The 16,644-nt window shown below is 39.2% G+C and overlaps 1 protein-coding gene across 2 annotated transcripts in view; it reads right to left on the reverse strand.

Moving 5' to 3' along the window:
- Positions 1–5,740: 5,740 nt before the first annotated feature.
- The window catches only part of LOC142472300 (cholesterol 7-desaturase nvd-like), a 61,682-nt gene continuing 50,778 nt past the window's right edge, over positions 5,741–16,644 (reverse strand). For both annotated transcript variants that reach the window (XM_075579302.1, XM_075579301.1), the window contains 3 exons: positions 15,465–15,584; positions 8,980–9,156; positions 5,741–6,579 (listed from right to left, as the gene is read on the reverse strand). In XM_075579302.1, the coding sequence (XP_075435417.1) occupies positions 6,418–6,579; positions 8,980–9,156; positions 15,465–15,584 (459 nt within the window). In that variant the 3' untranslated portion in view covers positions 5,741–6,417. The remainder of the gene's footprint in view (positions 6,580–8,979; positions 9,157–15,464; positions 15,585–16,644) is intronic.

A 16,644-nucleotide genomic window follows, 5' to 3' on the forward strand; every position in this document is an offset into this window, starting at 1 on the left:
TTTTCTGTGTGATAGGCACAGCAGAGGTGAGTGGCTTCCTGCGTCCGTAGAATCGGAATTGATCCATGGAAGCAGATGGCACAATGCAGTATCTGGACAAGGGCAAGTTCGGATACAGATCGAGTGGTGGGCTATGCAAAGAGTGTAACCTGTTATGCATGGCGACGAGGTACAGGTGTTAAAAGTGGGCGTACTCTAATGTGAGTCATTAACGTATAAATACACCATCCATTTTGTGGATTCACTGCACATTGAATACACAGACTAAACATTGAATATACATTCTTGTGCTTGTATGTATTTCTTTCTACTCGCAGCAATGCCTGTTAAAAAGATTTCAAAGGATCTCAGCATGAGAATTAAGGAGATGTACACGAGTGGACAACGAATTGCAGATATCCAACGCTGGTTAGCTGCTCCTGGCCTCGTTGTGCCATCAACCACTGTGTGCTATCGGGAAAAAAAAACAACGCACGAGGACACCAACGGTAACCAAAGCGTAAGTATATTTATATAACTATATAATACAGTATATCTATTGTTTATATTGCTGCATATTCATAGAACTATATATTGTGAAGATCTAATTTTATACTATTTTTAATGTAAATGACAGCACAGATTGAATATCGTAATATCAAGATGGTTTAGGCAGGCTTGTGGAGAAAATAAAAATAAAAATGAGGAGAAAAAAATATATATTTTTTTTTGGTCACTCACTCTTGAACTTCGCAAGCAAGCAGTGGTGAAGGTACAGACACATGCTCAGTAATCATCAGCTATCAAGCAGGTATGTGATTGAAACCAGAAAGACACATTCAAAGGAATGGTGGGGGAAGATGTGTACTGTAGATAAGATAAGAAGTTGAAATACTGCAGTGCAGTAAATTAGCCTGTGTGTGTGCGGGGGCGAGTGAGGGGAGAGCGCTGTACACGCCTTTGCGTTTCAACAATTTTCAAATGAGACATACAGCACTGCACATGCATGTATAAATATGCAAATTTACAATTACAGCGCACGCACAAGCAGACTGTGTACTGACGTAGGTTGAACTGCCAAAGTATTAGACTTTGAAGACAACAGCTCGCGAACGCTCCTTGAGTTTTTAGACGGTATTGCAGTATTGCAGACAGCGCTAATAAAATGCTAATATTACCAGCGCTAAAATACCGCAATATACTCCGAAAAAAAAAAAACCATACTGCATCTGCCCGCAGTTATCAGAGTTGCGCCGCTACGGCCGCACTAGGATAAAGGCGGCCGCCACTGTAACATATTGGCAAAACTATAAGAGCTCCACATTCGTATTGGTGATCATGTTAATGGACTAAAAAATGCAAGTAGATTGAGGGCACAAATTCATAATTTGGCTCAGTTTTTTTGGGGGGGGGATTTTGAGTGGAATCTATATGGCCTTTCATTTAGGGGTCTTACAGTGGTCCCTAGGAGTGGCGATAGGGACATGAAGTTAAAACAGCAAGCAATAGGCTATAGATATTCACGTTACTTAGCAAGGCCCCTAGATGTTGATATTGTTGAGCTTAAGTACTTTCTCCAATAAGTCCACCACCATATTAAATGCAACTCATTTAATATTCTTATTTTCTTATCTATATTTTATGATTCTTGTTCAATGTTTTTTTAATTGGCCATATAATTGTTATATTGTTGGTTGCAATGTACTTTAAATCATTAATTGTTGTTATCTACCATGTAAAAGGGGCAATTGTGATAGGTGTGGCCTATTTGGTTATATCTTGCCTCCAGTGCACACATTAGCCAAATCCGCTGATGCAGAATAATTTACACCAAACACATTGAGGTTGGCATCAAAAGCACGTTCTGACACCGTACTGCTGACCTGTGTGTCCTTTTGGAGCAGGCTCTTCATGGTGTGAACAAAAATAACGATTCCTGTACTCCTACCAATTAGGCTAAAATAGTGATCTCATGAATAAGGGTTGTTTACTGTAGTTAAAACCTTTGGCCAAAGCATTATAAGCCTGCAACAAACGTCAAGGCATAACCAAGTGTAGATACCTGCAAATTTGGTTATGCCTTGACTTTGGCTGCAGGCTTATAACGCTTTGGCCAAAGGGTTTAACTAAATAACCCCTATTCATGAGCTCACTATTTTATATTAGCCTAATTGATAGGAGCACAGGAATTGTTCTTTTTGTTTGTATTTAAATGTAAGGCCATCTTTTTACCAGCAGCAAACTTCTATAGGGAGGAGCGCGGTAATACAGTATGTACAGTCTTCATGGCGGAAACTCCACCAGTACAAACCACTTTGGTTCTGGAACTTCAGCAACTCTGCCTCCAACTGCGTGACAATGTGTTCACTTTTGCCTACACGTCAGTCTTTTTTTACTATGTAATATGAATATTTTTAAACTTCTATGTTTCCTTATTAAAAAAAAAATAATTCCTTTGCACCATTCAAAGGCACATTTGCTTGAAAATGTGCCTTTAAAAAGCAATTGATATAAAACAACGTTCCCAAAAGGAATAATATTATTAAATAAATAAGTTAAGTGGGTTGGGGTCCATAAAGTTACAATTAAATATTTAAGGTCTTCCATATATTGTAAGAGATTAAAACTAATGACCTACAGTAGGCTATATAATTCTTCACCTAGTATATGTTGGGTCAATATATACATAAAGTATAAAGGTATAGAGACCACTACACAACAACAATTTGCCAAAGAATAGGTGCAGCGGAACAATGGGGGACCCTACTCCCCTCAAAGTATAACAAAACACAAGGAGAGTTCCCGGCACTCAAGTATATCTGTAAAAAATTGAATCAGAAAAAATGGTATTTAAAGATTAAGTCAAAATAATATCTAGTCAGAAAGTGCAACACACACACACACACACACACACACACACACACACACACACACACACACACACACACACACACACACACACACACACACACACACACACACACACACACACACACACGAAATCTACAAAATAGGAGCATTGAAAAAACAAAGATTAAGCACACAAAAATGTGGGAACACAAAAGGCAGATGAAAAAAAAAGTAGTATAAATTAAGTGAGGGAAAAAATATGAAGTTGAAAAAAGTACACCGGAAATTAAATAAGTGGGGCAACATTTCGGTCGATATCACACTGGAACCTTCAGCTATTTTGAGCATATTTCACAAAACGTGCCTCTTATTTAATTTCCTCTGCATCTTTTCCCTCACTTATTTTCCTCTGACATTTTGCCTTTTGTTCCTCCCACATTTTATATGCCTGTATAGTATCCTTATATCTATTTATTTAACTGCTATTGTAATTTGTTGTATACTCCACATAGAATACATATCCACAAAAAAAACTTTTTAAATTGTTGCCCTTTTTGATTTGTACATACATAACACACAAAATCCCAGCAAGCTTAAGAAAATATATATATATATATATATATATATATATATATATATATATAAAAAGGAGTGCTACTAAGCGTGGCCAAATGTATACAACAAAAGACAGAAGAGCCAAATGCTACTACATACAATATGCCAAAAATACGCAGTGAAATACTTATACCTCTTGAAAAAGGGTTGTTTAGTTAAACCCTTTGACCAAAAGCGTTATAAGCCTGAAAGCCATTAGGCTTGTCTGTCTTTTGTTGTATACATTTGGCCATGCTCAGTAGCACTCATTTTTAATATAATATAAATATATGTAATGGTGGCAAACGACTCCCTTTATGTAGCGCTGCCGCTTGCCCAGGCTCTTCCGGACAGTCTTCTAGGGTTTGTTTTGTATAAAAGGGGGACAAACACGTGTATACACACAAGGGGCACTCAGCTCCCAACCTTCAGCGGTTTATTTCTCCATTAGTGACACTAGACTTTTTTAAACACCGTCACTAAGTCAAAACAAACTTAAAAACAACATCTACTCCTGCAGGAGTTTAACTCGCATGCATATCTCCATCTGCAATATTGGCTGACTATGCCAGGCAGCAACTTCAAATAACACAGAGATACCATTGACTCCTTAACTGTGAGATGGGGGACAGCGTCCCATTAGCTCCTCAGATGCTGCAACATGTGAGGGGCCATCTACCCTGAACTGGATAGAGGAGCAGCATTCCCCAGTCACCATACTAAGAGACTGAAAAAGCAACCCGCTCTGCTCTAAATACCTGTTCTAATAATTAGGTGAGCGAAAACCAGCACCACTGTAAACTCTGGCCTGGAGTTTCCATCCCACAGTCAAAGCAAATGTGAAACTGTGGAATGGATAATTGTCTGCCTTAAACCGGACAGACAGCTGCCTAATATTCTGGGACTGTCATATACACACACTATGTGGTATTTTGTGTGTTTAACTTTTTTCCAACTGGTCTCAGCTGTTTGGAGGCTAGTGGCCCCTCCCCCCAGGGTTTAAGCTCACCTCTCCCCACTTTAAGTTAGCAGGTCTTTTTCATGTTACTAGGTTTGGACAGATCCAATGTGGTCATTCTCCCTCCAAATAGAGGTAAATGAGAATTTTAATCAAGTAGTGTTAGTGTGACTGAGGGGGTACCCAGGCCAATAATAAAAAGGTATGCCCGGCTGGGTGCCCCTGAGCCATATTGGGAATTTGTGAAGTGTCAGCTCTGCAGCCCAGTTATGGCATGTAAACCGTATTGCAATAGAAATGTCTTACTATGCCAGACGTGCCAACCAGTGAGGATTTCCCTGCTTCAGCACAGACCAGAATAGTAAGACCGGGCATGGGATTCATTCAAAGGTTCCCTGGTATTTGCCCAAAACCCCCAGAACCCAGGTTGGGGTTCAGACTATCTCCCATCAGGTATAAGGTGGCGAGAACTGTATTTACTGAATTTAGAGTGTATAATGTAGATATATTTTCCTGTGTAAATTAAAAATATTTAAGTCCAGCGCTTGGCAGCACAGAAAGCAGCTTTTAGCTAACTTTTGCTAGGAAGCTCCAAAAGCGCCGAAACTTGCTGTGAGCGTCGTTCAGGTAAAAAACATGAAAACTCGCATAGCGCAATTTTTATAAGTTTATATAAAAATTGGTGAATGAAAGTCCCCCTATTTTAATTGTCCCAACATGTTAGGCCCATTTGGGCTTTCATTCAAAACTCCAGACACCGGGGAAACCTCATTTTATGATAGTGCTCACTTAGAAATGCATGTCAGTAAAGTATGTGAATGAGCTGAGCATATCCATCTCCGGACTTCTAAAACATCCCGCCGGCTTGACTCCGCAATGTCTGTGAAGATCCGGAGTTGAAAGGCTCAAAGCTACTAAGGTGTCAGGGCTGGTGGGATAACCAAAGTACCCTGATCTTAGTGTGAAGTCCGGGCAGTTTAGCAAATGGCGGCTCGCCAAGACAGTGTTGTAACAAGCTTCAGGATTTCGTAAGAACCAAGGTTCCAAGTACCAATACCACTGCGGCAGAATGAACAAAGCGGCTCCGTCGGAGTACACAGCAGTGGCAACTTGCACCGCTGACAGAATAAGAGCTTTGGCCAAAGAGTTTAACTGAATGGCCCTTTTTCAAGAGAATATAAGTACGGTATTTCACTCTATATTTTTGTCATTTTGGATGTAGCATTGGGCTTTTCTGTCTTTTGTTGTATACATACATACTAGTGTTTTCAGCACTCTGTATGCTAGATACTGTTTATTTTGACTGACTGGACAAAATTTAAAACACACACACACACACACGATTTCTGGTGCATACTGTGAATGTTAGATTGTTTAATGAAGATTATTTTTCACAATTTATAATATGCACATCAATAGAGTTACTGTACAGTTTTATTATCTCCTCCGCTTTCAGTTTAATAAAAAAATTCTATTCTTCGCTTTACCATCAGTAAGTTAGCAGTCAGGCCTGCTATGCTTGTTTAACAATACTATTTATAAAGAACACTGAAATGGAAGTGTTTTCTTTAAAAATAAAGATGTTTTGTACATGTGTCAAAACATCTCTGCACATGAAAATGTAATGTATAGACCGTAAATACATTGCAATGTAAATAGCTAAAAGTAAACTGCACTTTGTGGTGCTCCAACTTTCTGCAAAATTCCACATTATTTTTTGGTTAGTAAGCAAGCCTCATTGATTTGAATATATATATAAAAAAAAAATTATCACATTAAATAATTACATTACAATTCAGACTAAAGTCAAATGTCTAACTCCGATTAAAGGAGGAATACCTTTTGCTAATCACCCCCATGCACAAAGAGAAATAAGTATCGTTGATTTTAAATTAACATTTTGACAATACAGCTTGGCATGTATTTGGCCATTTTGAAGACATTTGCAGGATAGTAGGGAGTTGCTGAATTTGAACATTTACATTTCATTGAGTCCATATAGAAGATCAGCTTTTTGTTTCCCATGCACATCATCATCACCACTCGAGTGCTTCCTGTTGAAATGTAAGCTGTGGGCTGTTTACACTGTAAAACTGGGCAAACCAGCGCCTGTGTCTCTGAATGGCAGAGTCCTCTGTAACCAACAGCGGTTTTGAAATATATTTTTTATTGTTCCAAATCATTACATCACGCTCAAACTGTAAAAAAAAAAAAAAAACCACTAAAATGCATTACCAATATACCTGTTCACTATATACAATATAGAACAATTCAGAATTATACTGTAAGTATTGGCTTTATGTATTGAAAGTATTTGAGACTAAGCCAAACTGTCCATATATGAAATGTAAAATGTATTGAAAAATATATATATTTTTCTTCATTAAAAATATGTATTTTAAACAACTTTTCCCCGTTAACCTTGCCTCTCATGGTTACATGACAATTCTCCAACGATTGTTCTTGTTTATTGAATGTTTATGGTGCATTAAATTTGCTAACTGCCATAGGTTTTTTTCTTTGGAAAGGTGTGCTGATTTTCTGGTCAAAATAAGGCTCTCTGCATACTGTACAGTCTACATCTGCATCTGCATCACCCCAAATGCGGATGTATGAAAGGGTTCCCCAAGAACTGCTCCTCTGCACAAAATCAGCATGCCAAGGGTTAATATCTGGGATTTCTTTCTGCAATATGTTTTGTCAACACCACCCCTGCAGTATTTATGACTGAAAGTAATTTCAAAGCCTAGCTGAATTAATTTCGAACCTCTTCAGTCTCCATCTGTGTTGCCCCAAAAGACGGCAGCTAAAGGGTGTGTCTGTTTGCCGCCGTTCGGTAATGTTACAGCTGCTCTATTACTTCTGAAACTCGCCAACCCTCATTCCCTGTACCCAATGGCTACTTACCCTGCCTATAGATTGTAAGCTCCTTGAGGCAGGGCCACTGCTAACATCTATCCTACCTTTGTAACACAATTTTAATCCTGTTTGTAATGTTATTTATGCCCATAATAATATCTGACGGTCCATGAAATATCTTTACACTGAATGTGTATAACCTTTGTTCATTTAATGCAACCATATATTATAACTCTGGCTATTCCTGTCTCTTGTTTAACAATAATTGTATTTTTGTAGTTCTGAAACGGACTGTAAAATATTGCGAAGTCCCCTTAAGTGGAGGCCTGTATTTACTTAAAAACAAAGTATGATGTACATTTGCAGAACTCTTAAATTAGATTTTTTTTTTAAATTATTGCTTTTTTAAAAGCAATGAAAGAACATTGTAATTATGATGGAATATATCAAGGAGCAAAATTCGAGCCCTGTAGACTGGGTTAGAGTTTCTATTTCACCCTGAACTAAACAATGGAAACAATGGTTGAAAAATTATTAAATAATTTGCATGTCATTACCCAGAATCCTTGCTGCAGTTTATGTGAAGGATGGGATTGGGGTCAGGGTGGAGAAGGAGTAGGGAGGGTGATGCAAAGGATGATAAGGTGGTGATCAGCAGGACAAGGACTGGAGGGGGACTCAACATGGCATCTTACCGTGAGGAGAAGGTACCACTGTATGTGGGTGGGGCGAGATTCAGTGAGTCCAAAGGAGATGAGGGGGATGAAGGCAGAGGCATAGGTGAGGTTGGACTTGAAAGTTAAAGTCAGATGACGGCAAGAGGGTTGGGGGAGGGCGAGAATGGAGAGGAAGCAGTCACTCATTGATAGTGTGGGTGAGCCAGGGGTACAATAAATTACAAGGATTGTGATTGGTAGGAGGGGAAAGAGAAGATGTGGAATTAAAAGGAGAGAGAAAAAAAGGGAGAGGAAGGAAGGGGTGGTTGGGGCAGGTGCCGAAGATGTGACCAGGCTAACTTCTTCAATGCCGGTGTGACGTGGGGTATGGGTGAAGTATGATTGTGTAGATGTGAGGGCAGTGGGTGGCAGTGTTTTTGGTGGGATCCATGTTTTGCTGATTGGAGATTGGGGAGGGGGGGGGGGGGGAATCATATGGAGACCAGGGGAAGAGAGCTTACAGGGACAAGGTACATGTTTTGTTTAATCTTTTCCCACCATCTGAGTGCAAAAAAAAAATTATTTCATAAAGTTTATATGGTTTACAAAAGGCACAAAAAGTAAAGATGGCCACTGCAGATCAATTAACCCTCATTACAGCAGGTGCGTTTTGAATAAAGATCCATCTTTGCCTTAACCTACAACAGAAAGGTGTGCGGTTGCTATGGAATATCTTATTTTGCTAAATGTTGCCACCATGACAAAAATAAAATATGCGGAAAGCCGATAATAGTTTTGAGCTCCCAACCCAAATAAACTTGCAAAATTACAAAAAAACAATTTCACAAAAGGTACTAGGAGAGTGAACCCATCTGAAATGTAAAATGTACATTTAGAAGAATAAAAGGAATGAAGAGAACACGCAGAATTTATTAAGGCGGTGGCAAATTGACTAATCACTCGCTGCTATTAGTTTTATTCCATTTATCACAAGGTAACAGGTTTTAAATGCACTCAGCCTTTTCAGAACCCACTAGTCACAGTCTATTTAACTTGTTAGAATAAACAATTTACCACGCTTACCTGAATGCATTCTGTCTTTAAAATGAATTTTGGTATAAGAGCTGGTACATTTTTCTGGTAGTAGATGCAGTGAGAAACTTTCTGCAGTAGAGGTTCCATTGGTGTTACGCAGTGTAGAATAACACCACAACCCAAAAACGAATGGTTAAAATTCAAGAAAACCAATCCAGGACCAACCTATTTAATAGAAATTAGGTCAGGTAAATATTTAGATGTACTGTATAATAGTTTTGCATACTTGTGAAGTTAATTGAAAGTGGTTTTACCTCTATTCTTAAGCAGTGGGTCTCAAGAGCTCAACAGAGTTGATTTCAGCTCCGGGGACCCATTGCTTCCCAAGATATGTCCATTTGACGATGCTGGTAGTTGCTCCAGCTGGGCACAGAAAATGACTGTTTACAGGTCACGTGGTAAAATAGGAAGTCACGTTATCCCTTGTGACTTCCTATTAGTCCATGTGACATTTAAATAGAAGCAAGATACCGGCACCATCTTTAGATGCAAGTAAAACTGGGCAAACCAGCGCCTGCGTTTCGCTGGCGGCTTCCTCAGGAGTCTTTGGTACATTGTCCATGGACAAGACTTACTGCAGTTGCTTCCCCTCATACAGAGCCCCTGACAGGTACCAAAGACTCCTGAGGAAGCCGCCAGCGAAACGCAGAAGTGCCCTTGCGTTGAGTCTTTGGTTCCTGTACCTGAGCTCTATCTCCATTGCCTTATTTCTGGGGCTTTTCTGTAAGTTCCCACTGCATCTGTGTGCTCCCTGATGTTTACCAACTAAACCCATTTCTGTTCCCACATTTGTGTGACAATTCTTTTTTTTTTTTTTTTTTTTGTGTCCACTGTGCATTTTTGCATTTCCACCCAATCATACAGGTTTTAAGTAGTGGCAATTTATATCTTTGTCCACTGTGTATGTTTGCATTTCCAGTTGCATCATTCCCCAATCATACAGGATCGCACTATCATATGTGTTATATGTTTTTTCCCCCACATGTTCATCCTGGTGTCTGCGCTCCCTGACTTCTTGACACAGCAACTAGTTAAGGATCTACAAGGAAGATCCATTGAAGGTCGAGCTGCAATTTGAACACTGGTTGTATATTTTCATTTTATTATCTGTATTCTTGTTTCATTATATTGTATTAATTCCTCCCATCTGGAACACCCTTAGGAGCGCCTGGTGATTTCTGTGTTCTTACTTCTTGATTTGAACCTGGGGGTGTTAGGGGTGACTGCGCCTTGGCTCATGGCTTCATTCCCCTGTCTGCAGTAAAAATTCTGTTAAGTTTATACATATCCACTTCCCACATGAAGGGGTTCTGTGTGTTCGTGGGTACGAATGAGAGTCCTTTCCGGAGGACACGCTGTTCAGCAAATGTCAGGGTGTGCGTGGACAGGTTGTAAATCACTGCTTCCATGGGCGTCCCCTCCCCCTCTTGTTCTCTCGCACTGGGTATCTGGTGTTTCCCACAGCCTCTCCTGATCGTTCGCCGGCGACGGAGTCCGGGAGTGGCGGCTTCTGTTGATTGGCACCAGCCCCTAAAAAATGCTCAGTTTGTGAGCATTCCATGGCATCTGATCCATCTGTGTCACTGGTATTGGTCCCTGTGATTGCAGCATGCCTGGTTCGGGAGAAATTCCTCCTCCATCCGCCTTTGCCAGATCCTGGCTCAACAAGGCACAATAGCCATCTGTAAACGCACTTGTCTTTGTAGTCAGCCACAACCTGCTTGAGCTTGTCCTTGTATTTGATGAGACTACTGCGGTAGCCATCAATTATGGTTTGTATTTTTGTGGTCCAGTCCGTAGTGGTATCTGATGCAAGGGTATCCCCATGCTTATCATTTAGTGCCTTAATTTCCTTCTTGATTTTAGTGATCTCCTTGCTTGATTGTTCGACAACAAGTATTGTAGGATCAAAAGGAACATTTGTTTAGTATGCCCACCCATTTCTTGCAAAACTCAGTTACATAGTTACATAGTAGATGAGGTTGAAAAAAGACGTAGGTCCATAAAGTTCAACCTATGCTAAATTTAGACAACAGATACTTTATCCTATATCTATCTAGGAAGAAAAAAAAAAAAAAACCCCAGTGATATATCATCCAATGATATCTCATAAGAGGAAAATAAATTCCTTCCTGACCAAGAATTGGCAACCGGATTAATCCCTGGATCAACATCCTTCCCATGTATACTTATTTGGTATATCCCTGTATACCTTTCCCATCTAAAAATATGTCCAACCTTTTCTTTGAACAAATCTATTGTATCTGCCATCACAGTCTCCATGGGTAAATAATTCCACATTTTAACTGCCCTTACTGTAAAGAACCCTTTCCTTTGTTGCTGGTGAAATCTCCTTTTCTCCAACCTTAAGGGATGGCCCCAGAATTCATTGTACTGCCTGTGGGATGAATAGTTCTTTTGAAAGCTCCTTGTATTGTCCCCGAATATATTTGTGTATAATTAACATATCCCCTCTTAGACGCCTCTTTTCTAATGTAAATAAATCTAATTTAGCTAGGCTCTCCTCATAAGTTAGATTGTACATCCCCTTCATTAATTTGGTGGCTCTTCTCTGCACTCTCTCCAGTTCCATAATGTCTTTTCTTAGGATTGGTGCCCAAAATTGTACTCCATATTCAACGTGTGGTCTTACTAATGCTTTGTAAAGGGGCATAATTATGTTTACTTCCCTTCCATCCATTGCCGTTTAATGCAAGATAAGATCTTGTCTGCCTTTGCAGCTACTGCATGACTTTGGGCACTATTGCCAAGCCTGCTGTCTACAAGCACTCCTAAATCCTTCTACATCAAGGATTCCCCCAATATATCTCTATTTAAATTTGTAAGTCGCCTTTTAATTCTTGCATCCTAAATGCATAACCTTACATTTATCTGTATTAAACCCCATCTGCCATTTACCTGTCCACATTTCCAGTCTCTCCAAATCCTTCTGGAGAGAAAGTACATCCTGCTCTGATTCTATTACCTTATACAATTTATAATCATCAAAGGTGGAGACTTTGCTCTCGATGCCAACCTCAAGGTCATTAACAAACAAGTTAAAAAGCAGGGGTCCCAGTACCGATCCCTGAGGTACTCCACTCACTACTTTAGCCCAACCTGAAAAAGTTCCATTTATGACAACCCTCTGTTGTCTGTCCTTTAACCAGTTTTCATTCCAGGTGCATATATTATTACTGAGTAAAATTTTCTTTATTTTGTACACCAACCTCGTGTGAAACCGTATCAAAAGCCTTTGCAAAATCTAAGTAGACCACATCAACTGCATTACACTGGTCTAAATTGCTACTTACCTCCTCAAAGAAACAAATCGGGTTAGTTTGGCATGATCTATCCTTCATAAATCCTTGCTGACTATTACTAATAATTTTGTTTTCCATGAGGTATTCCTGAATATTATCCCGTATTAAACCTTCAAGCAGTTTCCCCACTACTGAAGTCAGGCTTACAGGTCTGTAATTTCCCGGTTGTGATCTAGCTCCCTTTTTAAATATAGGCACCACATCTGCTTTACGCCAATCTTGTGGTACTGAGCCTGTGGAAATGGAGTCCTTGAATATTAAATATAATGGTTTGGCTATTACTGAGCTTAATTCCTTGAGAACTCTTGGATGTATGCCATCGGGGCCAGGTGCCTTATTTACTTAAATTTTTTCAAGTCGCTTATTAACTGCTTCCTAAGTTAACCAATTGTTCATTAATATGGAGGTTGTGGCTTTCTCCTGTGGCACTACTATTGCACTTAATTCTTCCCTGGTAAACACAGAGGCAAAGAATTTGTTTAATACCTCTGCTTTTTCCTTATCTCCAATAATCTGCCTACCCATCTCACACTGAAAGGGTCCTATATTTTCTTTTCTCATTTTTTGTTATTGAGGTACTTAAAGAACTTTTTAGGGTTGACCTTGCTTTCAATTGCAATCCTTTATTAATTATCCATATTTGCTAAGTTGATTGCCCTTTTGCATTTTTTGTTACATTCCTTATAATTCTGATACGATGTCTCCGTCCCTTCTGACTTAAAAAAATCTAAACGCCTTCCTCTTCTTGTCCATTTCCTCCCCTACCTGTTTATTTAGCCACATTGGTTTTGACTTATTTCTTTTATACTTATTACCCAAGGGTATACACTGATAAGTGTGCTTTTCTAACAATGTTTTAAAGACTGCCCATAAATCTTCTATATTTTTCCCTGCCAAAATATCATCACAGTGTTTTACATGTAGAATAGACCTCAATTTATTAAAATCTGCCTTTCTAAAGTTTAAGGTCTTTGTTGAACCAAAGTAATCTGTTTCTTGATCATTTATTTAAAATGAGACCATGTTATGATCACTGTTACCCAAATGTTCCAGGACTTGAATAGTTGTTATTACTTCTACATTGTTTGATATGACCAAATCCATTACTGCCCCTCTCCTGGTTGGTTCCTCAAAAGTTTGGATCATATAATTGTCTTTAAGCACCCTCAAAAACCCGTTTCCTTTTGTTGTAATGCTAATCTCATTGCCCCAGTGTATGTCTGGATAATTAAAATCACCCATTAAGCAAACATGACCCAGTTTTGATGCCGTCTCCATTTGCAAAAGTATTTTAGCTTCCTCAACCACACAGATATTTGGTGGTTTATAGCATATTCCCACAAACATTTTCTTTATACTTTTACCTCCACTGCTAATTTCTATCCACAGGCTCTACATTTTCATCATTCCCTTCATAGACATCATCCCTTATCATAGGTTTTAGATCTGATTTAACATATAAATATACTCCACCTCCCCTTCTATTTGTTTGATCCTTCCGAAAGAGAATAACCCTCTAAATGAACTGAACAGTCATGAGTTTCATCCCACCATGTGTCTGTAATGCCTATATCATATTGCTCCCTTGCAGCTATTAATTCAAGCTCCCCCATTTTATCTGTCAGGCTTCTTGCATTAGCAAGCATGCATTTAAGTTTTTTTCAGCCTGTACTATTATCTTATCTGCTCCTTCCTTTCTGCACCCACTTGATTTAGTCTTTAAAAGTTTTCTAGTATTATCTGTATTTACTATGGGTGTCTCACTGCTTGTCAAACTCGCACTTGCCCCCATTCTACCTCCATACCACCTTGTATCCTCCTCTATTCCATTTAGTTCATTATCTGTTTCATTCCCCTCCCCCCTCCATCCTAGTTTAAACTCTCCTCCAACCTTTTTAGCATTCTCCTCCCCCTGGCACAGAAGATCCCTCTTCATTGAGGTGCAATCCGTCCCTAGTATATAGATGGCACCTCTCAGAAAAGGAGTCCCAGTGCTCTAAAAACCCAAACCCCTCCTTCATGCACTACTTTCTTAGCCATGCATTAACCTCCCTGCGGTAGCGCATGGCACTGGTAGTATTTCAGAAAATACTACCTTGGTGATCCTTGCCTTAAGCTTTTGGCCTGGATCCCTGTAATCATTTTTTTTAGGACCCTCCATCTTTCTCTAACTTTGTCATTGGTGCCAACGTGTACCAAGACCTCCGGGTCAATCCCAGCGCCCCTGAACAATCTGTCTACCCGATCCGCAATGTGCGGATCCGCATGTCTGTTCTGCAAATGATGGGTTGATTTTTAATCCTGAAGCCTCTGGGGATCATTTTCTCCTTGTGGTAGTGGGATAGACCGAGTCCGTGCATATAGAAATCCACCTCTCTTCATTAATTTGATACGGTCATTGTAGATGTCAGCAGGTCTGTCCGACCCCAGCACTTCCTCAAATGACTCTGCAAACCTGATATTTGCACTTTCAGCTTCAGAGAAGCAGACTGTCAGATATACTGGAGAAAATACCAGCGTTATCTGAAATCCTCCATAGTCCAAGTATCACTATGGTACAGTAGAAAACGGTGTCCGGCTGTATATAATGCTATTGGTAGTAAGTAGCTACCATGCAGTACCAGAAGTTGTATAATCCAGGTGCACAACTCATAAAAATAAGCAGTCAAAAGGTAGGTGCATGTCACTTAACTACTGCTAACAGGCAGGGGTGTTCCTCACAGCAGTGGTGCAGCCGCAGCAACGAGACAGCACTCGGAGGTAATTTTCAAAAAGATTGTATAAGAGTAGGTGGCACAAATGTCAATGTTTCGGTCCTCACAGGGGGACCTTTCTCAAGGCAGTGCAACAAACACAGTGATCTTGACTGCTATATATACCCACCATCCCATGTGAACACAATGAACAATCATGCAATCAAATAATTAGCTTATTTATATATGTACACACAAAATTACTTGGTTGGTATATTTAAAATACCCAGCAGACAACTTTTCAGATGTTACATTTTCAATCAGATTAAAGTAACATCCATGCTGATCAGTTTATTTTGCATTTTATTTTCACTTTCTGTAAGATCTCTTCATGCCCTTTGCAAAGCAGTTTTTATTTATTTATTTTGTAAATCTAATGTTACCCAATTTCACTTACCTGTCTAGCAACAACATTAACATCAAGCAAGGGAAAATGCTTTCCGAAAAAGTATATAGCATGTTCAAGAAACATCTGAGAACAGTGCTTGTTTGGTGCAGGTTCAGGCTTCCATTGCGCCTAGAATAAGAGATCCAATATTTATATTATATACAATGGTAACTATATACATATTTTTACAATGTATAATAGATAGAAGGAAGAGTACAGTAGCATTGAACGGGAATCTTTGTTCCAGGGAGCATACAAATCAAAACTTGCAGAGATGACAGGAGTACATGTAAACCACACTAGAAGTTTTGGCTAGTATCATGGGACAAGAACGTACATTTGGCAAGATAGCTGCTAATTATCCCCAAGTCATTCAATGCTCCTAAATACAAAAATTAAAAGTAGGTCTTGAAGAGGCACACATTTCAGTAAAACATACCGATTATACAGGAGCGCAGTATCTCCATTACATATTATTAGTTTGTAGATTAGGTATGAGGCACAAATTTATCTAGAAAACACATTGAGCATGAAGGAGAAAATGTAACCAATTTACTGTAATTTTATTTTCCTGAAACATTGCAGTGGGCACCATAGGGTCAACTATATCCCTAGCTGAGTAGGACAGGAAATTGAATTCTTGCAGGTAGGCCATTAAAAGGACCCTCCCACTACCTGCAGATAGTTTTTGGATTCTCCCATAGCTGAAAAATACAACTGATATATATATTAAGCATACAGTTACCCTCCCTATGTGCCCACTGCCATGGTTCCAAGAAACTAAAATTACGGTAAGTTGGATCAATTTTCTCCTTTCCTGTTCACCATGGCAGTGGGCAGCATAGGGACATACCCAAGCAGTATTATTTAGGGAGGGAAAAAAAACAAAACAAATGCCAATATCAGTGTCAACCACTTTATATACTGTATATATTACAGTATATAAACAATTATAGACAGCACTCTAAATAACGAATAAAAATCATGAAGTACAGAGTGCAAACGGAACAAAGTGGGCTCAAACAACCCCACTGAAGATCATAAAAAACAAAAAAGGCTCCAGCACACACTGATTAATAGAGAAAACGAAAGTCACGGAATAAGCCAAAAATGTAATAGCGGTAGTACTAGAACAATAGGTATCACACAAATATGGAAATACTACACGACTATAAATGCAGAATATATG

Source organism: Ascaphus truei, chromosome 21 (assembly GCF_040206685.1).
Source record: "Ascaphus truei isolate aAscTru1 chromosome 21, aAscTru1.hap1, whole genome shotgun sequence".
Classification (NCBI taxonomy): domain Eukaryota; kingdom Metazoa; phylum Chordata; class Amphibia; order Anura; family Ascaphidae; genus Ascaphus; species Ascaphus truei.